This window comes from Peromyscus leucopus, chromosome 2 (genome assembly GCF_004664715.2).
Source record: "Peromyscus leucopus breed LL Stock chromosome 2, UCI_PerLeu_2.1, whole genome shotgun sequence".
Classification (NCBI taxonomy): domain Eukaryota; kingdom Metazoa; phylum Chordata; class Mammalia; order Rodentia; family Cricetidae; genus Peromyscus; species Peromyscus leucopus.
The window spans coordinates 52,702,475-52,724,513 of NC_051064.1; the positions used below are offsets into that span (position 1 = coordinate 52,702,475).

General features: G+C 45.2%; 1 protein-coding gene across 2 annotated transcripts in view; it reads left to right on the forward strand.

Moving 5' to 3' along the window:
- Nfx1 (nuclear transcription factor, X-box binding 1) overlaps nt 1–21,567 on the forward strand; it is a 69,974-nt gene extending 48,407 nt beyond the window's left edge. The window contains exons 16-24 of one of the 2 annotated variants that reach the window (XM_028884046.2): nt 5,376–5,606; nt 6,397–6,470; nt 8,401–8,502; nt 9,059–9,100; nt 12,268–12,366; nt 12,851–12,917; nt 14,479–14,624; nt 15,251–15,355; nt 20,807–21,567. In XM_028884046.2, the coding sequence (XP_028739879.1) occupies nt 5,376–5,606; nt 6,397–6,470; nt 8,401–8,502; nt 9,059–9,100; nt 12,268–12,366; nt 12,851–12,917; nt 14,479–14,624; nt 15,251–15,355; nt 20,807–20,879 (939 nt within the window). In that variant the 3' untranslated portion in view covers nt 20,880–21,567. Of the gene's footprint in view, nt 1–1,552; nt 2,021–5,375; nt 5,607–6,396; nt 6,471–8,400; nt 8,503–9,058; nt 9,101–12,267; nt 12,367–12,850; nt 12,918–14,478; nt 14,625–15,250; nt 15,356–20,806 lie in introns of those variants that run through there. The other variant, XM_028884048.2, reaches the window with a different exon arrangement.
- Nucleotides 21,568–22,039: the final 472 nt, after the last annotated feature.

Genomic DNA, 22,039 nt, shown 5'->3' on the forward strand with positions numbered 1-22,039 from the left:
ACAAACAAATAAATAAGATTTTTAGGTATCAATGTGTATTTAGAGCCAGCAAGATGATTTAGTGGATAAAGGTGCTTGCCACCCTGGCAGCCTGAGTGCAGTCCTGGATCACGTGATAGAAGATGAGACCCAGCTTACTCAGGTTGTCCTCTGACCTCTACACAGGCAGCATGGCACATATGTGATCACAGTCACACATACACAAGTTACAGGTTTTTGATGCATATTTATTACAGATAGCTGTTAAATGCTGTTCTGGTACAAAAACAAGAACACTTTCTTTGCTTGCTGTGCTGGGGATTAAACCAAGGGTTTTGCACATGCTGGGTGTGTAGGTTAGTTTTAGATAACACAACTTGATACAACCACCTAGAATGACCAGAGAAGAGAGCTTTACTGGGAAGTTATTTGGACCAGGCTAGCCTGTGGTATGTCTGTGGAAGATTATCATTGTTAATTGATTGAACCCAGTCTGCTGTGGAAGGCACGGGTCCCTAGGCCCATGTAGGACGGAGAGCTCAGGCTGGGCAGCAGGGACGGTGGTGTGGTGTGGCCAGCTGCTGAGTTCCCCCTAAGTGCCCTGCAGTGGTGGGTTGTGACCTGGAATTGTAAGGCAGACACCCATTTCCCACCGATGGGGCCTTTCTTAGGCTCCTCTGTCACAGCACCACAGGTGAAACTAGAACCAAAATGGGTACCGAAAACTGAGGTGGTTGCCGTGATAAATCTGGCCAGGTTGCTTGGGGGGGGAATATGGCAGACTCTAGAACTGGGCTACATAAGCCATTGAATGCTGTTGATGCTGTTGGCAGAGCTACACGGGCCAATCTAGTAGGAGCTCAGAAGACACATGTGCCCTTCCAGGGCTGGTTCTTGAGGGGGGGGAGGTAAGGACTTTATCAAAAATTGGGTTTTTCATGTAATCCTGGCCAATAATCTGTGTGCTGACCAGACTGGGGCTGAAGAGAAGCCAGGATTGGTAAGAGAGCAGCAGCAGTGGGACAAACCTTCTGTGCCTCCTAGAGACAAGGATTTCCTGGGGTAAGCGAGAGAAGCTAGCGTAGCTGTTGTCCAGGGGCCAGGCTGCACCTCAGGCTGCAGCAGAACTTGATGTTGTAGGAGTTACCACATGGTACTGGTTTTGAAGGCACAAAGGGGTCCTGGAGAGCAGCTGAAGCCAGATACCATGTGGCAAGGTCCAAGTCCCTACAGAGGGCCCCGGAGAGGCCATTGGTAAAGGGGAAGCCTCAGTCGCATTGGAGTCCCCACAGTATTGGAGATGCCAGGACTTGGGAATATCCACCAGTGAGAGCTGCTGGGGTGGATGGATCCAGCCTAAGAGAGCAGCTGTGTGCCCTTGGATGTCAGAGACGAAGAAGGAAGGCCGCCTAAGCCCCTGGGAGGGAGCCTGGAAGATTACATTATGATTGAGTCCTGTGCTGGACACTGACCTGAGGACTGGGGTTTGCCTTAGTGTGGCTGCTCTTATGCCCCAGTTCTTCCCTTTTGGAATAAGAATGTTTAAGTGTGTAACTTGTTTTTTATCTTGCAGGAGCTCACAATTAAGAAACTTTGGACTTTTAAAGAGACTTTGGACTTTTGAAGTGTTGGAATTTTTGAAGACTTTGGGGGGCTTTTTTGGAGTTGGACTATATTTTATATTAAGATATTACCATGAGATTTGGGGACAAGAAATGTAAAATTATTGTTCAAAGTGACATGTTTGTGTGCTAACTTGACTAGGGGTGGCTTGTGCTGGTTTAACTGTTAACTTGACACAACCCAGAATCCCCCAGGAAGAGGGTCTCATTGAGGAGTTACTTAGATCAGGTTTGGCCTGTGGGTGTGTCTGTGGGGGATTATCTTGATTGTTAATTGATGTGGGAAGACACAGCCCACTGTGAGAGGCACCATTCCCTAGGCAGCAAATCCTAAATTGTATGGATGGAGAAATCAAGCTGAGCAGCAAGCAAGCAACATGCATGTATTCATTTCTCTCTTCCCTTGACTGTGGATAAGACTAGCTGCTTGAGTTCCTGCCTTGACTTTAATGCAATAATGAACTGTAACCTGGAATTGTACGCCAAATAAACCCTTTCCTCCTCTGTTTCTTTTTGTCAGGCTATTTTATCACAGCAACAGAAATGGCAAGGGCCTGTGTGAGCTATATCCCTAGCCAGTGAAAGGAATGCTCTTTAACATTTTGTTGTATAATCAGGGATATGTGATACATGCTTCTCCTACTCCCAAAATGATATATTTTATGGCCTGCTCTTGTTACTTTATATCTCTTGATATCTGTAACATGTTTTCAATATTCTATTATCATTAATGGACATGTTTTTCCTGTACTAATTTCCTGCGGTGGTTCTTAAATCATAGTCCTTCATGTTCCTTCTATATATATCTTTTTGTGGTTGCTTTGAGGCATATTGAGGCAGAGTTTCTTGTTGTCGTTGTTTTTGTTTTTGTTTTGTTTTTCAAGATGGTTTCTCTGTGTAGCTTTCGAGCCTGTCCTGGAACTCACTTTGTAGACCAGGCTGGCCTCGAACTCACAGAGATCCTCCTGCCTCTGCCTCCCAAGTGCTGGGATTAAAGGCATATGCCACCACCGCCTGGCAAGGCAGGATTTTATATGGCTGAAATTGGCCTTGAACTTGGCCAGGTAGCCAAACATCTTGGACTCCTGATCCCCTTGACTCCCAGGTGCTGGGATTACAGGCATGTGCCACTGTATTCATTCTGTGGATCTTACTTTCTCTGTCAGCTTCTGTGCTGTAAAATACTCATGTGTTATCTTTATTCAGTAAATAATAATTGAATACCTACTCTATGCCAGGCAATAGACTGGGTATGGGATGACTCAGAAGTTAACAAGACTGACACAAGATGAGTGAGCAGATAGAAACAGACAATTGCAAGTACAGGAATGTGAGGAATACAGAGCCCTAGGGGGATAGATCTGCCAAAGAAAGTCATTCTAGAGGAAATAACGCTATGAAGGACACTAACATACAAGCAAGTCACGTGAGGAATGGTTGAGAAGAGCACAGACCATAAGCAAAACATATTCCTGATTCCAAAGCAGTTGGGAGCATCTGTGTTGTAAATCTGGAGGCCTCTTCAAAGGTAGAAGTTGGGGGTCACTGGAGCTGGATGTGATAGCAAGTACATGTGATCTCAGCATGAGAAAGGCTGAATGAAAGGAAGGAAGGCAGACTTCAGGGCTAGCCTGGGCTGCACAGCAAGACTCCATGTCAAATTGAAAAGTCATGTGTACTGGGATAAAAATCGTTTCCAAATTTCAACAGCCGTTGCAGGAATTTGAGTAAATACATAAAAGTAATCTTGAAGCTGAGCATAGTAGCATGTAGCTGTAATGCCAGCACTTGGGGATGTGGAAGCAGGAGGATCAAGAGTTCAGAGCCAGCTTGTACTATGTAAGACCCTGTTTCAACTGGGCAGTGGTGGCACACACCTTTAATCCCAGCACTTGGGAGGCAGAGGCAGGCGGATCTCTGTGAGTTTGAGGCCAGCGTGGTCTACAGAGAGTTTCAGGACAGCCAGGGCTACACGTGGGGGGTCGGGGGACACGACGACTTTGATCTCATAGTAGTGAGTTTGTGAGTTTCCAATGTTTTTTTCCTCCAAAATGGGAGACCTAGAAGCAAGTGGTTTCTCAAGAAATGAGTTGAGAGTTCTTGTTGCCTCTTCATTTTTTTTGTTTGTTTTGTTTTCCGAGACAGGGTTTCTCTGTGTAGCAGTCCTGGCTATTCTGGATCTCGCTCTGTAGACCAGGCTGGCCTCAAACTCATAGATATCCACCTGCCTCTGCCTCCCAGTGCCACCACTACCCGACACCTTCATTTTTAAAAAATTGTGTGTGTGTGTGTGTGTGTGTGTGTGTGTGTGTGTGTGTGTGTGTGATGGGTGCCACAGAGTTATGTGTGGAGGTCAGGTGACAGCTTAGAGGAGCTGGACTCCTGTGAGAGTCCTGGGAGTTGAGTTCGGTCATCAGGCTTGGCAGCATGTGCTTTTACCCCCTGAGCCAGGTTGCCAGTCCTTAGCTTGTCATTCCTTCTGACAGGTCCCCTGAGGTTGGAGACCATCACCTGGGAGATGTGATGGAATAGCTGAATGTTTAGTCACATGGTACAGCCCTGCAGCAGGGTCAAGGGTATTCCTGCTAGCATATAAGGCTTAGTTTTTCAACTCAGAGACTTAAAGCTGGGTGATGGTATCATCTCATCCTAGTTTGTCGTAGGAGTTCTCGGGGGAGGAAGGGAAACTTGAAACGTTAAGACAGGCTGACTTCAAACTCACTCATCCTACCTCAGCCTCTTCTTGAGTGCTAGGACAATAGCTACCACCATCATGGTTACAGCAATTCAAAAGTATTCCCTAGTTACCTGGTCGCACCTGTTTATTACCCATTTATTAAGAAGTTTGTTGGGTCACACATGGCTGCTGCCACAGCTGTATCCTTAAAGTTCCCATTTGATTTTCTTTCCTGCCTACTTGGGCACTTGGACTTGGAAAATCTAACTGTTGCTGGGCAGTGGTGGTGCACACCTTTAATCTCAGCACTCAGGAGGCAGAGGCAGGCGGATCCCTGAATTGAAGGCTAGCCTGGTCTACAGAGCAAGTTCCAGGACAGACAGAGGTGTTACACAGAGAAACCCTGTGTCTGAGGGGGAAAAAAATCTGTTTTCAGTTAAAAGAGATTTTTGTTTTTTTTAATCTTTATAGCTGTGTGTGGTGGTACCCAACTTTAATCTAGTACTCATAAAGTGAGGCATGTGGATCTCTGCTCAGCCTCGTCTACATAGTTAAGACCATGCCTCCAAAAAAAAAAAAAAAAAAAAAAAGTATTTAAGCCAGGCACTATGGCACATGCATAGAATCCTAAAATCAGGAATCCAAGGCTACCTGTGGCTACATAGTTTGAGGCCAGCCTGCACTATTGGAGATCCTGTCTCAAAAGTTTCTAAACAGGGTCAGCCACATGGTTCAGCAGGTAAAGGCACTTGCCGCCAAGTCTGATGACCTGAGTTTAGTCACTGGGATCCTCATGCAGAAGCTGGAGAAGCATCTCCAGAAACTGTTCTTTGACTTCTACATGGATGCCATAGCACACACATAATTAATACATGTCAAAACAAAACATACAGCTCATTTTCTGAAGAGTCTAAAGTCTAGGAACATCACTTGGGGGTACAGTATTTGCTTAGCATGCATGAGGCTCCCAATTCAGCCTTGGTGCTGGGGGGGAAAAAAGAAAGAAAGAAAGCAATGTAAAAGAATGCATTCTAAGAGTGAAAATTCACCCAGAACCCGCACAAAGATGAGAATCTGGCTACTTCTCTCTCTCCTAGTTACGAAACAACATCCCCTGTCACCTGGTTGATATCTCTTGCGGATTACCCTGCGGTGCCATGCTACCCTGTGGGATGCACAAATGTCAAAGACTCTGTCACAAAGGAGAATGTCTTGTGGATGAGGCCTGCAAGCAGCCCTGTACCACACCCAGAGCTGACTGTGGTCACCCATGTATGGCACCCTGCCACCCCAGTTTACCCTGTCCTGTGACAGCTTGTAAAGCCAAGGTAAGTGCTGACCCGGGTACTAGTGATTCCAGAATTGACTGCAGTGACCCCTGTCTGTGCATCTAAGAAGTGCAAGTCTGTGTGTGATACTGTGTGAGATGCTGGTGCCAACCCTAGTGAACAAGAGCTGTGGTCCCTTACAATGCGGTAGGACAGATAATAGCTAAGGGACGACTTGGGTAATTGGGAGTCTGGTGTCAGAGAGGAGTAATCACACCCTCATGGAAGGTAATGGGAGGTTTCGTTTGGTTGAGGGGTCGGGAAGGGCCACCCTGAGGAGATGAAAGCAGAGGGGTCATCTGAACTTGGCCTTGGTTGGACCCTCATCAGGTCCATGTACCCCAGATTCAGTGTTCCAAGGTTCATTCTAGGTTTGCCCTTTCAACTGGGAATAAGAAGAGAAGTACTTTCTAGTACTTTCTAGAAAGGGGCATTATAGCCGGGCATTGGTGGCGCACGCCTTTAATCCCAGCACTTGGGAGGCAGAGCCAGAAGGATCTCTGTGAGTTCGAGGCTTGGTCTACAAAGTGAGTTCCAGGAAAAGCGCAAACCCTGTCTCGAAAAACCAAAAAAAAGAAAGGGGCACTATAAAAGGACATGTGCCTTCGGGCATGTCCATTGCCATGCCGTCAGTCCGCACGGATGGTGGTTAGCCTCTTGAGCCCGTAGAGGAGCTCACCTGACTGTTCTCCACGGGGTTTGATTTGGGAAGGCTGTAAGAGTGAAGCCTGCCTGGTTCTCACCTGGCTCTCTGGTGGGAAGAGTCACTCCGTTCTCACTAATATTCCAGGTAGAGTTACAGTGTGAATGTGGGAGAAGAAAAGAAATGGTGATCTGCTCTGAAGCGTCCGGCACCTACCAAAGGTTAGTGCTCCCTAAGTCCTTGAAATTGGTGGGGCGGCTGGAAGGGGAGTCGTGCGGTTCCTCTCTAGGGCTGGAGGCTGAGCCCGGGGTCCTGAACATGGAGCTAAGTAAGTGCTCTGCCACTGAGCTGTGGCTCCAGCCCTAGGAACTTGGGTGGTGTCGTTATTTAGGAGTTGTTTTTGTTTTTTGTAAAATGGTGTGCTTATTATCTGTGTATATGTGTGTGTGTGCATGTGTGTATATGTGTGTACATAGACATGGCACAGCACATATGTGGAAGTAAAAGGTCATCTTAGGGAGAGGTGGTTCTCTCCCTCTGCTATGTGGGTTCCGGGGAGCAAAAAGATTGTCGGTCTTGGCTGCAAGCACTTCTTACCTGTTGCGTCATCTTGCCAGTCCTTAGAACATTTTGGGTTTTTTTTTTTTTTTAATTTTTTTTATATTTTATGTATGAGTGCTCTGCTTGCTGGCAGAGGGCATCCGAGCCTATTATAGATGGTTGTGAGCTACTCTGTGGGTGCTGGGAATTGAACTCAGGACCTCTGGAAAAGCAGCCAGTGCTCTTAACCGCTGAGCCATCTCTCCAGCCCCTCCCCGCTTAGACGGTTTTTCAAGTAGAATTTTACATCTAGGGCTGGAGAGGTGACCCAGCAGCTAGGAGAGCCTGAGTCTGGATCCCAGCCTCCTCATGAGGCAGCTCACAACTGCGTAGAACTCCAACTTGAGGGAATCCAGTGCCCTCTCAGGCCTCTGCAGACACCCACACAAACACATGGCCTCACAGTAGATGCGCACACAGTAATTAATTACGTAAATAAATAAAGTCAATCTTTAGAAAAAAGAAGATTCTAATGTATCTGAGGTGCGTTAAAGGGCTTTTTCCGGGCCGGTGAGACGGCTGGGCGGGTAAAGGCTCTAGTGCGGCCCCGAGTGCCGTCCCTGAGGCACGTCCCTTCAAGGAGGACAGAGAGAACGACTCTACCACTTGTCCTCTGTCGTCCGCATGTGCGTCACGGCATGTGTGCCCCGCCAGCACGGGGGCGCACACACGCGCACACACACACACCATGCATATACAATGTTAATTTTTTTTTAATATTTAAGTGCCTTTTCTTGCCTTTAATTTATAAAAGAAATACTTTGCTTCTTCTGTTCCCGTTCTTTCCTTGCCTTTTTCATCTACACCATGAGATAGAAAGGAAGACATCTTGAAAATTGTTTTACTATTCTACCTGTTTTTGTTGTGGCACAGCTAAGGCACTCTGTGTCTCGTTACAAGCTTGGGTTTTCTGGTTGTTCTGGTAGATATCCTTATAGCCTCCTAAAGTATTGACACCCATGGGGTTATACAGAGATCTGTGTATAGAGGTGGAGTGTTAGGGAATGGTTGGCTTTATATATCTCTTAACTAAATGTGAAGGTGTGCCATGGCTACTACAGGCTTCCGTAGATATCTGACTGGCTATTTGTCAGTTTTGTTTGTTGGTTTTTGGTTTTTGAGACAAGGTTTACTTTGTAACTCTGGCTGACCTGAACTCACTGTGTAGACTAGACTGACCTTGAACTCACAGAGATCTACCAGTCTGCGACTCCCAAGGGCTGGGATTAAAGGCATGTGCCACCATGTCTGGCCTGATTGGCTACTTGAATAGAGTATATTGGGCATTGACCTGGATGTTCTGGAGATAGAAAGTTGTATTAACTCTTCCCTTCTTGTGCAGCTGCTTAGAATCTGACTGAATATGTATACCATAAACATGTCAGCAGTTTACATGTAGTACTCCAGTAAACACGTAATAATAGATGAACTTCAAAAGTCACACTAACTATCTTGTGGTTGATGAGCTTTGAAGGAAGCTTCTGTATCCCTAGCATGTGGAGACTCTTATGAAACTATAATGCCTCATCTTCTTTCTTCTTTATATTTCAGAATAGCTGCTATTTCTATGGCCTCTAAATTAACGGACATGCAGCTTGGAGATTCAGTGGAGATCAGCAAGTTCATTACCAAGAAGGAAGTCCAACAAGCCAGGTAATTTTGGAAGTGTGTGCCTTCGTTCTCCAGCTCATCAGTTTCTCAGGAATTCGTCTGTCTCAGTCCTCCATAGCAGCGCCTCACACACGGTTGATGTTCAACAGACTGGGATGTTGGGACCATAGCCACCACAACACAGTGAGTCCTGCTCAGGACACAGCAGAGGCCAAAGTGGGTTTCCTATGCCTCACTTCAGCTGGCTGACAGAGAAAGCAGAGGAGACCTAAATTGTCTAGCTCAGCCCACAGAACCAAGATCCAAAGTGGTGGCTGTGTCTAGAAAGGCAAGTGAGGAACAATCTGAAGTCTACAAAGGACTGCTAGACTCCAGTGTGAGAACTGCTCATCTCCCCTTGTGAAGGACCTCAGGGAAGACAGTAAGATTCCCCGGCAGGGGCTGCTAGTGAACCCTGAGGAATAGACAGCCTCATAACTGCTTCCAGGCCCGAAGCAAGGGCTGCTGCTGTGTTCTCACATAGTCTACCTGGGATTTTCTTACTAGATGGGAGCTAGAGAGCCTGTGCCCTGACCATTGGTTTCATTTGTTTGTCAAGGTTGCAGTGTGATGAGGAGTGTTCTGCCTTGGAGAGGAGAAGGTAAGTGGTCTCAATAGCTTGTCACTTCTTGAGCCCTGTGTAGCTAATGGGAGGAGGCGTCCCTTCATCACCCAGCATCTGTTCTGAGTCTCAGCTGCTGTCAGCAGAAGGATGTGGTCCTTAAGAGTCGAATCGTCTAAGATAAACCCGTTGGGTAATTTCAGCATGTTCAGAAGCATGAGCTGTGTGGTTTTGGGTGTGGGGTAAATTTCACATGCCACAACATGCTCATTTTTGTGACTGGCCAACTTCCCAATCCCAGCAGAGATAAGAGGCTCTAAAAACTGTTGAAAACCTAAGGAGCTGGGAAGATAGCTCAGTCTATAAAATATCTGCCATGTAAGCACAAAGACCTGGGTTCAGATCCCTAGCACCCATAAGTCAAACTTGGCATGACACACATCTGTACTCTAGCATTGGGGGTGGGGTGGAGACGGACACTCGGGGTCTCCTATGAGGTTAAGGCCAGCCTGGTCTACATAATGAGTTCCAGAACAGCAAGGGCTATGTAAAGAGATCCTGTCTGGAAAAATAAAATAATAAAGTGGAGGCTGGTCAAGGGAAACACCCAACATCAACATCTAGTCTACACAGACACAGCGTAAGCCAGGTATGGTGCTGCACACCTAAATTCCCAGGACTTGGGAGACAGGCTGGGGGATTCCATGCATCTGAGGCCAGTCTGAATAACTCACTGAGACTATCTCAGAATAAAAAAGGCTGGAGCTATAGCCAAGTGAGAGAGCTAGCTACCCTGCATGAGGCCCTAGGTTCGATCCCTAGTCCAACCCCCAACAGGGCATTCTTGTTCTTGTTTTGTTTGCCTCTCCCACCTTAATCCCTCACCCCATTCCCTGTTTCTTTTTCCTCTTTGCAATGCTTAGGATCAAACCCAGGGCCTTGCTTATACCAGGCAAACATTAATCCAGGCTGGCCTTGAACTCAAAGAGATTCCCCTGCCTCTGCCTCCCAAGTGCTAGGATTAAAGGCGTGCCCACCACTGCTCGGCCCTTATATTTTTTTGCTTGTTTGTTTTGTAGGTTTATTTTCTCATGTGTATGAGTGTTTTGCCTGCATGCTTGTCTGCTCACTGTGTACATGCCTGGTGCCTTCAGATGTCAGAAGAGGGATAAGATCCCCAGAACTGGAATTATGGATGGTTGTAATCCACCATGTGGATGCTGAGACCCGAACCTGGGTCTTCTGCAAGAGCAATAAGTGTTCTTATCATCTGGGCCATCTCTCCAGCCCCTCACTCTTTTTTTTTTTAAAGATTTACTTTTATTGTATTCATGTGTCTGTGTGAATGTATATCACATAGATGCAGGTGCCTGAGAATCTGGCATCACACAGATGCTGGGACCTAAACTCCAGTTCCCTGGTAAGAGAGCAGAAGCCACTCTTGACCTGAGCATCTCTCCAACTCCGGTCCTTACTCTTAAGCATCAAAGAAAGTCATCCCCCACTTACCATTCCGCTGATCTCAAGACCAGCAGATCCTTCCCTAAATAACCCAGATGTCTACTGTGTTACTTATTTAGACCCATCTATTTTGCATATTTTCTCTGAAAACAACACCACAATTGCCTAGATTGGTATTTTTCATTATGTCATGTGTATGGGCATTTTGCCTGTATATATATTCATGCCCTACTTGCATGTCTTAGGATGTCAGATCCCCTGAACTGGAGTAACAGATGGTTATGAGCCATAATGTGGGTGCTGGGAATCAAACCTGAGTCCTTTGAAAGAAGAGCTGTGCCCTTCTGCTGTCTCTCCAGTCCCAGTTGCACACTATTTTGAGTGAAGAATAAAATCTCATGCCAATCCACTCTGTCTTGGGGGTCTGACTCACTCCTTTGTCCCACATATCCACACTAAATAAACTACGCACACGTTGTCACTTAGGCATCTCAACTGTCAGCTCAGCTGATGGCAATATTGAAGTGTTTGTGTCCAAGTAAGCCTTGTAATAGCTCCAGAGTAGGAATGCTTTTTGTTTGGGGTTTGGTTGGTTTAGGTGTTTGTTTTTATTCTTTGCTTGCTTGCTTAGGGTGTGTGTGTCTGTCTGTGCGTGTGTCTGTATGTAGGGGGGTGGTTTTTGCTAATTGATTGGTTGCTTGGCTGGTTTTGGAGAGATTGAGGCAGGAGGGTTACTGTTCGGGGCCATCCTGCCATACACTGTTTCCCTGTTCCAAAACAAAACAATATACCTCATATACTTGTAGTCCCAGACTTGGAAGGAGGAAGCAGGATTATTAGGAGTTCAAGGCCTTCCTGTCTCTTCATGAGTTTAAGGCCAGCCTGGAATACATGAGACCCTGTCTCAAAAAAAAAAAAAAAAAAGTGTGTGTGTGGGGGGTGACTTCTGTGGTAAAAGGGGTGTAAGAACATATGCTGGGTCACTACAATCTATGGTAAGCTAATGTCCATCTCTTACTGCACCAAACTTGTAAATTAAACTTTATCATAGGTTTGTATGTATAGAAAACAAAAAACAGCATACAAGCAGCCCTGGGTTTGATCCCAGTACCACATAAACCTGGTATGGTGGTAATCTCAGGGAGAGACAGGATCATAGTCATCCTTGGCTACGTAGGCATTTTGGGGCCAGCCTGGCCTACATGAGACCATGCTTCAAAAACAAAATGAGCCTGGCAGTAGTGGAGCACGCCTTTAATTCCAGCACTCAGGAGGCAGAGGCAGGTGGGTCTCTGTGAGTTCGAGGCCAGCCTGGTCTACAGAATGGGTTCCAGGACAGCCAGGGCTACACAGAGAAACCCTGTCTTGAAAAACAAACAACAAGAAAGATGGGTTGATGGGAAGCTAGCTCAGTCACAAAGCTCTGTCCACACAAATGTGGGGTCTGAGTTGCTTCCCAGACCTTTGTAAAAAGCCGTGTGTGGAGTCACATGCTTATTACCTCAGTGCTGAGGAGATAAAGACAGGATCTTTGGGACTCACTGGCTAGCTTGGCCAAGACCCAGGTCTCAGTGAGAGGCCCTGTCTCAAAAACTAAGGTGGAGAGCATCTGAGGACAGCACCCATGGTTGACCTCTGCCCTCCACATACACACATGTGCATGTACCACCGTCTTCCCCCAAAGCCAGAATGGTATATTTTCCCTCTCTTTCCCTTATATTTGCTTGTTTCTCAATCACTTTCAGGAGGTTGGCAGAGGCATTTGACATCAGTGATGATTCTGATCCTTTCAATGTACGTTCTTCAGCATCAAAATTCAGTGACAGTCTGAAAGATGATGCCAGGTATGGAAACCTGTGGCTTGTGAGTATTCTAGTTAGTATTATAGATACAGTAATTAGTATGTTTTCTCCATTATTGCGCCAGATAAAGTTAACTTATGTTGCAAGAAATCACATGTTGTTTAGCTGTCCCCTTGAAGAACTGAACTTGTGCTTGAGGGCTGGCCCCCATAGTAGTTGTCTGGGCCTTCCAAGGGCTGCATAGGCTGTACTGAAGACGGATGGCTAGCCACCTCTCACCTCAGTCTCACAGTCACAGGGTGCTTCTCTGGGGCGGTGACAGGTCCTGTTCTGGCTCTGGCTGTCTCCTCCTCTTCTCCGGCTTCTCTCTTGTCTTTGTGGTTGTGCCGCGACTCTGTTATCTCACATTCCTCACCTGCGCTTTTTCTGCCACACTGGCCTCTCTCCTGTGGAGGTGGAAGGTGAGTGGAAGATGTTCCCAGGAGAGTAAGAACAGATGGAATTAACTGATGGTTTCTCATTTCAGGAAAGACCTAAAGTTTGTCAGTGACATTGAGAAGGAAATGGAAACGCTTGTGGAGGCCGTGAATAAGGTGGAAGTAAACTCACCCAACTGGGCATTTCTCTGAGGCCAGCTTGGCTTAAAGATAGATAGATAGATAGATAGATAGATAGATAGATAGATAGATAGATAGATAGATAGATGCATACATAAATACATACATACATACATACATACATACATACATACATACATACTAGTAATAATAATGATAGATAAGTTCCAGAAACACGGTTAGCCTAGAGGGTTATAGGAAAAGGTTGCAGATTCCCAATGCCCAGCCATTATAGCATTCATGGAAACCTGGATTACTTCCATCATTATAGAAAGATATCTACAATTAAATTAAGTGTACATTAAGAATAACCCTTGACCAGACATGGTAGCGCACACGTTTAATCCCAATACTCTGGAGACAGAGGCAGATGGATCTCTGTGAGTTCCAGGCCAGTCTACACTGGAAAACCCTGTTTCAAAAACCAAACAGAAAAGAAAAGAAGAGAAGGTGGTGGCTCAACAGTAACTGAGTTAGAAGACATGGGAGGCCCTCAGATGACTGAAAGGTCGCCGTGATAGGAGGGCGCACTCTTTGTTTTCTCAAAGGGGAGACTAAAGGTGAAGATGGGGGACAGACTGAGGAGAATGGGCCCCGTTCCGCCAGGGATGTCAAAGTGGAAACTCTACATGGAGGAGTAATTTAGTAACCAGGGTATAGTGACGAACACCATTTATCCCAGCACTTAGGAAACAACAGGTGCATCTCTGAGTTCAAGGCCAGCCTGATCTACATAGCAGGTAGCAGGGTAGCCAAAGCTACACAGTGAGACCCTGTCTCCAAAAGGAAAACAAAAGTAATTTGTGAAGAAGGAGCCAGTACTGCTTTGGCCCCCTCTGCAGTCACTGGGGGTGAGGTCCAGGGGCTGTTTGTTTTCCTCTCCCGCTTCCCATTTCCTTCCTTCCAACTCTTTCTCTTCCCACTTCCAGCAGGATACTAACCTGAAAAGGAAACTCAATGTGTTCCTTTTCTGTGTAGGAAACGTGAGCAGATGCATTTCTATGTTTGTGTACATACAGCTGCATACTTCACAGCTGGAGTAAGCAAACTTCTGTGGGGCGTGAGAGTTCCTTGTTCTTAAGTCTTCAGTGTACCTAGGCACTTCTTGGGAATACCATTCCTCAGTTATGGGCTCCCTCAGGAGGAAACACTAGCTCTGTACCACTTCTCTTTGTCTCACCCTGTCCACCTGCCTGCGGCAAGACGCCGTGTGCTCGCACACACAGGTAGTGAATGGTGGGCGGTTTGAACCGCTGTAAAAAGGCGGTCACATGCTGAGGAGATGGCTCCGTGGGAAAAGCACTTGTCACACACACCTGACAACCTGAGCTTGATCCCAAGAACCCACAGTGAAAGCACAGACCCAACTCCCAAAGTCATCATCTGACCTCCTCACAAACTATAACAATAAGGATTCCAACAGGAAAAACTAAATCAGTCACCTTGATTAGCTGTGCTCTTGTGGTGGTGTGGGTAAGTCAGGAGTGTTTTCTGTTTCCAGGGGACGATGCTCATCAGTGTTCTCTTCTTCCAATAGGGAAAGAGTCTTAAGAAAAGCCACTGCTTCCCCCCCATGAACAGAGACCACCGCCGCATCATCCATGACCTGGCCCAAGTCTACGGCCTGGAGAGCATGAGCTATGACAGTGAACCAAAGCGCAATGTCGTGGTCACTGCCGTCAGGTGGGTTGATCTCGCTGTCAGCAGGGCAGGTGTGACACCAGCAGTCATTGTATGCTCTTGTTACTTCCTCTTCCTCCTGGAGGAAGGGAAGGGAAATACATTTCTCTGGAACAGTCTTTTCATCAAAGAGTAAAGCCCACACCTCATTCCACGGGGCAGGGACACGCAAATACCCAGGTCTCACAGCTGCCCTGATCCTTTGCAGACGCTGGGGTGGCATTTCTGCGGGTGGAGAGGGTGTGAGCAGGATGCCTGCTCATCACTGCGCTCCTACCCCCCTGTCTCCTGTTCCTCCCGCTGACCTCCCAGCTCTAATCTTGGCATGATGGGGACAGAAAGCAGGCTGGACTCTGTCTCGGTGTTGTCCTCAGAGGAAATGGAGGTGGTAGTGTGAGACAGAACTTCACAGTGAACAAAAATGAAGTGTGCCATGGGAGGAAGTGGGCAGCAGGTCTGGCTGGGACCTGCTGGATGGACAGAGGGGACAGATTGAATGCAAGTTGACCACACTTGGGACAGGTGGTATCTGGGTATGCGCAGCAGTGGAGCTGACCGGTAAAGGCTGGGCTCTGACTGGCTGTCTGCTCAGGAGCCTCGCTTTGCATCCTCTGCTTTACCTCTTTCAGGGGGAAATCCATTTGTCCTCCCACCTCGCTGACCAGCGTGCTTGAAAGGGAAACGCAGACGCGGCCTCCACCACCGATTCCTCATCACCGACACCAGACAGACAAGTAAGGACTCTTCAGCTGCTTCTCAGTAGAACTGTGTGAGCAGAGGAGCCAGGAGGGGTGGCCACTGGGGCCACATCTGCCATCACTGGCCTCCTTTGGCTTGTCTTTAGGGTGTGACTGTCAGACAGGCTTTGATTAGGGCATCAGACACATTTGTTCAGGCCAGCAAAGCCTTAAGAGAATAGTCACTTGGGGCAGCAGTATAGATTAGGCACTTACCGTGTGAGCCTGACAACCTGACTGAGATCCGTGACCCACAGAAAGGTGGAAGGAGACAGTGAGCTCCACAGAGATGCCCTCTGACCTCCACACACCATACTCACAAAGTAATAACAGTAAATAAATAAATGTTTTAAATATTCATTCACAACAAAAGAGAGGCTAGTTGAACATAATTCCTACAGTGTATGGTGGCATGTAAGTGGTTATCTGCCACTCCAGACCATTTAGAACTGGATGCAGTTAACAGTGGGTGAAAGTGGTGTGGGGGACTGTTGGCAGTGGAGGAGGCAAGTAGAGATTTTCACTTTTTCAGAGATTGATTTAGTTTTGGAGGGTTCAACAGCAAGCTTAGACAATGCCCAGGGGAAAGGTGGTTCTGAAAAGGGGGAAAAAGAATGCAGCATTTGGGAGTGACAGTGCTGACAGAAGACTCAGGCCCCCAAAGGTAGTGACCCCACGGTAAAGAACAGATGCATTCTGTGTGAAAACACAGTAAAAACGTGGACACTACAGAAAGTTCAAGTGTGGGATGAGATTCAGTACAACAGCCTCACAGCACAGTGAAGATAAAGCCAGGCAAGGGGTGGCTGGGGATGGATAATGGATGGTCCATGGTGGGACCAATTCAAGAAACAGCATTTGCCGTGACTGTAAGGGTGATGGATAAGCTTGTTTACAGACCCACCAGTTAAGACATTATCATTTTACTATAATACATTTACTATAAGTATTGCTTTATTATAGTTAAAGGGAGAAAATAAAATCATATGAAAGGCTGGGCAATGATGACACATGCCTGTAATCTCAGCACTTGGGAGGCAGAGGCAGGAGGATCTCTGAGTTCGAGGCCAGCCTGGTCTACAGAGCGAGTTCCAAGACAGCCAGGGCTACACACAGAAATTATTTCTTGGGGGAAAAATTATATGAAAAGCTGAAAAAAATATTATTTCTGTTGAATATATGCATTTGCCTACATGTATATATGTGTACCACATACATGTCTGGAGCCCACAGAGTTCTGAAGAGGGTGTTGGATCTCCTCCAACTGGAGTTACAGATGGCTGTGAGCTGCCATATGGGCGCTGGGAATTGAATCTGGGTCCTTTGCAAGAGAGTAAGTGCTACTCTGGCCATCCCTCCAGCCTTGACTTTCACACTTTTCTCCACCTACCTCTCTAGGGTTTAAATGATTTTTATAATAAAAATGTTATTTTGGTATAAACAAAAAAGCAGGAATCTGCCAGGCGTTTTTTCAGCTGAGCAGAGGTGTAGCTGGAAGTTTTCGCGTGTCCTGGCCCCACTGGTGGTTAGGACAAGTCTCTCCCACTCACATCCCCCAAGTAAACACACAGAGGTTTATGTTAATTACAAACTGCTTGGCCATTAGCTCAGGTTTATTACTGACTAGCTCTTACACTTAAATTAACCAATAATTCCTATCTGTGTTTAGCCACGTGGCTTGGTACCTTTTCTCAGTTCTGCCTTGTCATCTTGCTTCCTCTGTGTCTGGCTGGCGACTCCTGACTCTGTTCAGCGACTCCTGACTCTGCCCTTCCTCTTCCCAGAATTCTCCTTGCCTGCTTGTCCCACCTATACTTCCTGCCAGGCTACTGGCCTTTACTTATCAACCAATCAGAGCAACACATATTCACAGCATATGGAATGACATCCTCATCATTTCCCCTTTTCTTTCTATTTAAAAGGAAGGTTAACTTCAACATAGTAAAATTACATATAACAAGACAGTTATCTAGCAAGAATTACAGTTACAATATCTAGTCTTTGTATTTGGCAAAAATATTTTATCCTATATTTGTGAGTCTAAAGTTTCATATCTAATTTGTCTCTTTTTTTTTTGGGGGGGGGGCATTTCAAGACAGGGTTTCTCTGTGTAGTTTTAGCACCTGTCCTGGATCTCACTCTGTAGACCAGGCTGGCCTTGAACTCACAGGGATCCGCCTGACTCTTCCTCCCAAGTGCTGGGATTAAAGGTGTGCACCACTACCGCCCGGCCTAATTTATCTTTTATCATAACCAAGGAAAATTATAACTATCTAGTCTTCAACTACATCAAAGACCCCAGGAGGATATAATATTATCTAAGTAAACAGGAAGAGCATTGTAAGCAACTTCTAAAAATCTAGAATATCAGAGACAGCTGCCTGCCTGGACAGTCATCCAAAGTTCCTCTGTAACATTGGGGCATCCATATTCAGCCATAGGCCTAGTCTCTCGGTCATTTTTTTCTCTGTGTCCTATAGAATGTCTGGCAGTTTCTTCTGTGAAGCAGGAACCTGAAGGAGCATCTCGCCTTGCAAAGTTTTGTTGTTACTTTCCTATGGGTCCTGCGTGTCCAGTTTATATGACATTTTGTCAAGTAGTCCAGGCAAGAACAATTTCTTGCCCAAGTGGCTATTTTTGCCAAGAAGAAGATAAACTCCATATGGAGTGTCTTCGACGCCCATCTTTTTCTGTGAAGTAAATTGGTGCTGCCAGGAGCAGACATGTCTCACTGTCCAGAAAGTCTATGTTTTTAAAACATTTTAAATGCCATATTCTATAGGTCTTTGGAGTGTTTGAAGATTACCTACCTAATTAAAATATATATATATATATATATATGTATGTATGTATACCTAGAAAACTTAATATGACTATAAGTTTGACTATCATAGAAGACTAATTATTAATCTGTATTTCTTAATTATACATTACAGTTTCAAATGAGCTATATAAACATAATACCTTAAACAAGAGTAGAAATATACATACAGTATAGCAAAATTAACTTTAAATTTGTAATAAACTAAAATCTATGGAAATGTAAAACATTTTATACAAGTTGTTGTTCTTTAAAAGTATATTGAATAATCTACCCTTTCATCCTATCATATCTATATCCTATCCCCCTTTTTTCTTTAGAAAGATATTGACAGGGTTGGGGATTTAGCTCATTGGTAGAGCACTTGCCTAGCAAGTGCAAGGCCCTGGGTTCGATCCTCAGCTCCAAAAAAAAGAAAAGAAAAGAAAGATATTGACTATGACCAATAACAATTTGTAACCAATCTCTAAACAAAGACAAATGTCCTTAATCCATTTTTGAGGAATGTGGGTGTAGTTTTCTAGGCTACTTCCTACTGATTGTGGGCACTAGTAGTCTTATGGGGATCCTTAGAAAATGTCCTACTTGTTCTTTTTTATAATCAGACTCCACTACCAGTAGGATATAACCCAAAGGGTACTCAGAGGAATGAAATATTGTAATAGAATTATCCCTCAGGACTGGAAAGAATTAATTACACCTGTCCTAGAGGCCAGAGCATAATTACAAAGGAGAACTTGGTTGAAAGAGGAAGCTAAAACAATAGGACAACAGTATAGGACTAGAGCTGTGGAAATTTCCTAGGATCAGCTTCTTGGAGAAGGCGATTATGCTGACATACAAAGACAATGTTTATATGATAACCAAACCTTAATTCTATGCAGCATGGCAGCCATGAATGCAAGTGACAGAATTGAGGAAGCAGGGAAGAAAATTCAATCATTTATGGAAGTTATACAAGGCCTGAAAGAATCCTTCACGGATTTCTTGCAAAGGCTGTCTGCAGCAGTAAATAGAATGATACCAAATTCAGAAGCTAGACAGATAATAATTTTATCTTTAGCTTTTGAGAATGCAAATGGAGCATGCAAAAGAATAATCAGGCCATTAAAGGCCAGATCAGCACCCTTGGAGGATTGGATCAGGGACACAATTAATATTGAGTCTCATGACCATGATGATATGTGGATAGGAGAAGTGATATCAAAAGCTTTGAGGAAAAATAATAATGTCAGGTGTTTTAGTTGTGGTAAACAAGATCATTTGAAAAGGGAATGTAAACAGAGTATTCTTAGAAACAATGTTTATTCAAGGAACAATGGCAACAGAATGCCCCTGGATTATGCAGAAAGTGTGGTTAGGGTAAACATTGGACCAATGAATGTAGATCAACAAGGGACAGACAAGGTAATCCTCTGCCTCAGCCATTGGGAAACTCCCAGAGAGGCCTCACACAAGCCCCCATGGCAAATTCAGTTCAAACTTTTCCTGCCATCATAGAAGAAACAAATTTCTCAGAGCAATCAAATAACCAAATGCCTAATGGAATAAATCAGGCTGCTTAGGGTGATAGAACAGCTGTAGCAGAGAGAACAGGAAATTCAGGAGAAGCCATAAAGCGAATTTTTGACAAATTTTTATAAATGAACAAAGACCAAAATTAAAAATATGAATAAATGGCATTCTCTTGGAAGGTTTGGTAGACACAGGTGCAGATGTGACAATAATTGCATCAGAATTTTGGCATCCAAATTGGCTTCTTCAGGAGGTAAATGTTCAGCTGTTAAGGACTGGAAATTATCTCAAGTGAAATAGAGTGCAAGATGGCTCAAATGTATAGGGCCAGAAGGACAGAGAGGAAAATTAAAGCCATATATGGCAAATATAGCTATGAATTTATGGGGCCGTGATCTATTACAACAATGGAATACCCAGATTAACATTCCTCCAACCTGAGAAACAAACCATAAACTAACACATGTTTCTGAGAGAAATATTAGGAGTTATTATTATAAAGAGCAGTCACCAGCCATCCAGATTGTACAAGAACAGGGCACAACAACTGCTTATCTTTCAAAGACACCAACCTTTAAAATGGTTAACAGATAAGCCTGTATGGGTTCAGCAATGGCCTTTAACAACAGAGAAACTGCAAGCTTTAGGAGAGTTAGTACAAGAGCAGTTAAATGCTCAGCATATTGAAGAATCACAGAGAAGGACCAACTTCTCTCCTTCCCCTGCCTGTCTCCCCTGGAGCCAAGGGAGATGGCTGAAAGTTACTCTGAAACCCACAGGTCCCTCTTCCTCTCCAGCCTTCCACACGGCAGTCCTGGAAGTGTTTCCACTATCGTGCTTGCACAGAGCCTCTGCACAGGTGACTGGGGTAGTTTGCAAGGCCATCTTCAGGACTGTAACCGTTGGTGCTCCTGTGGGCTGGAGAGCCACAGCCTCAGCAAGAGTACCCTCTCTTTAACCAGACAGCCTAGGTTTGGGTCAGCAGAGTCTGTGCATCCAAACAAGTTGTGGTTTTGATGTTTGGGTTTGGGTCTGAGTTTGGTTTTTTGAAACAGGGTCCTGTATTTTCCCCCAGAGAAGACAAGACTGACTGTTCTTTACTTGCTTTGCAGGAATCCTGGGAGCAGTAATTTACAGAAGATAGCTAAGGAGCCAGTGATTGACTACTTTGATGTCCAGGACTGAGAAGATAGATACATTTAGATAAAAGAATGATTCTGTGTAGTGGAGACTCATTTGCCAGCAGATAAATCATGCTCATTCCTGCTGTGGGGCAGAACCCCAGACACGCGCTGTCTTGTGCTGATACATCCAAAGCATGAGTGTCAGAACCCCCTGTCTACTCCTGTCCCAAGTATCTCACTGTGGCCATCTCCCTGGCTGTGTAGCCACTGGATTTTTAGTTGTGTGATTGAAGAGGCTCCTCACCTCATCACTGTGATTACTAAGAGGGTTGGGGAGTATCGTATTTTATTTGGATAAACCAGACTTTTTATCCCAAACTAGCTTTGTGGCACTTAGCCATAGTCTTGGTTGTCCAGCTGCTCACCAGGTGGACTTGACAGTCTTCATGTGGAAAGACACCTGAAGTACTGAACATTGGTAAACCATGTCTGGAATCATACAGGTCTTAAACCATCTTATCTAAGACTTGGACTGAAAACTCTAGATTGGTCAGGTTATAGATTTACATTTTCTCAAGTCCCTGGCATTCTTCCACCACATCACCGAGCCTACCCAGGGACAGTTTAACTGTGCCCCATAATGGTAAGAACTTGGAGCAAGCTCTCGTCTGCCATGTTTACGTTGTGGGTCTGTGAACTGTCCACTGTAGCCCTGAGTCCACTCTGGTTGATAAAGACTCTCACGCAGACAGCTGTCCTGTGTTGCTTTTTCCTAGGCCTTCAGCAGCCACACCAACTCTCCCTACATCTGAGCTCTGAACTGTTGTTTGAATAGTCAAAGAAATATGTCGACAGTCCAGAGCTTATGCCCAGCAGCCCACTGTAGGCATTTTTCAGTTTCCTTTAAGGCGGGTGTGTGGCCATCTTTACTGGCCCCTCTTCATCACAAGCTGGACTCTTTTTGTGTGTGTTTGTTTTTTGTTTCTAACACAGGGTTTCTCTGTGTACCCCTGGCTGTCCTGGATCTTACTCTGTAGACAGGCTGAATCAAGACCAGCTGCCAATATTAAAGATAACATCCAATTTAAAATAAGCCCCAGAAGCTTGGAATCATAAAACAAGGCACTTAATTTTTACTTTTATTTTGTTTTTTGAGGCAGGATCTCACTAAGTTGCTTAAGCTCATTCAGGCTTTAAACTCTCAATCTTCATTGCTCGGCC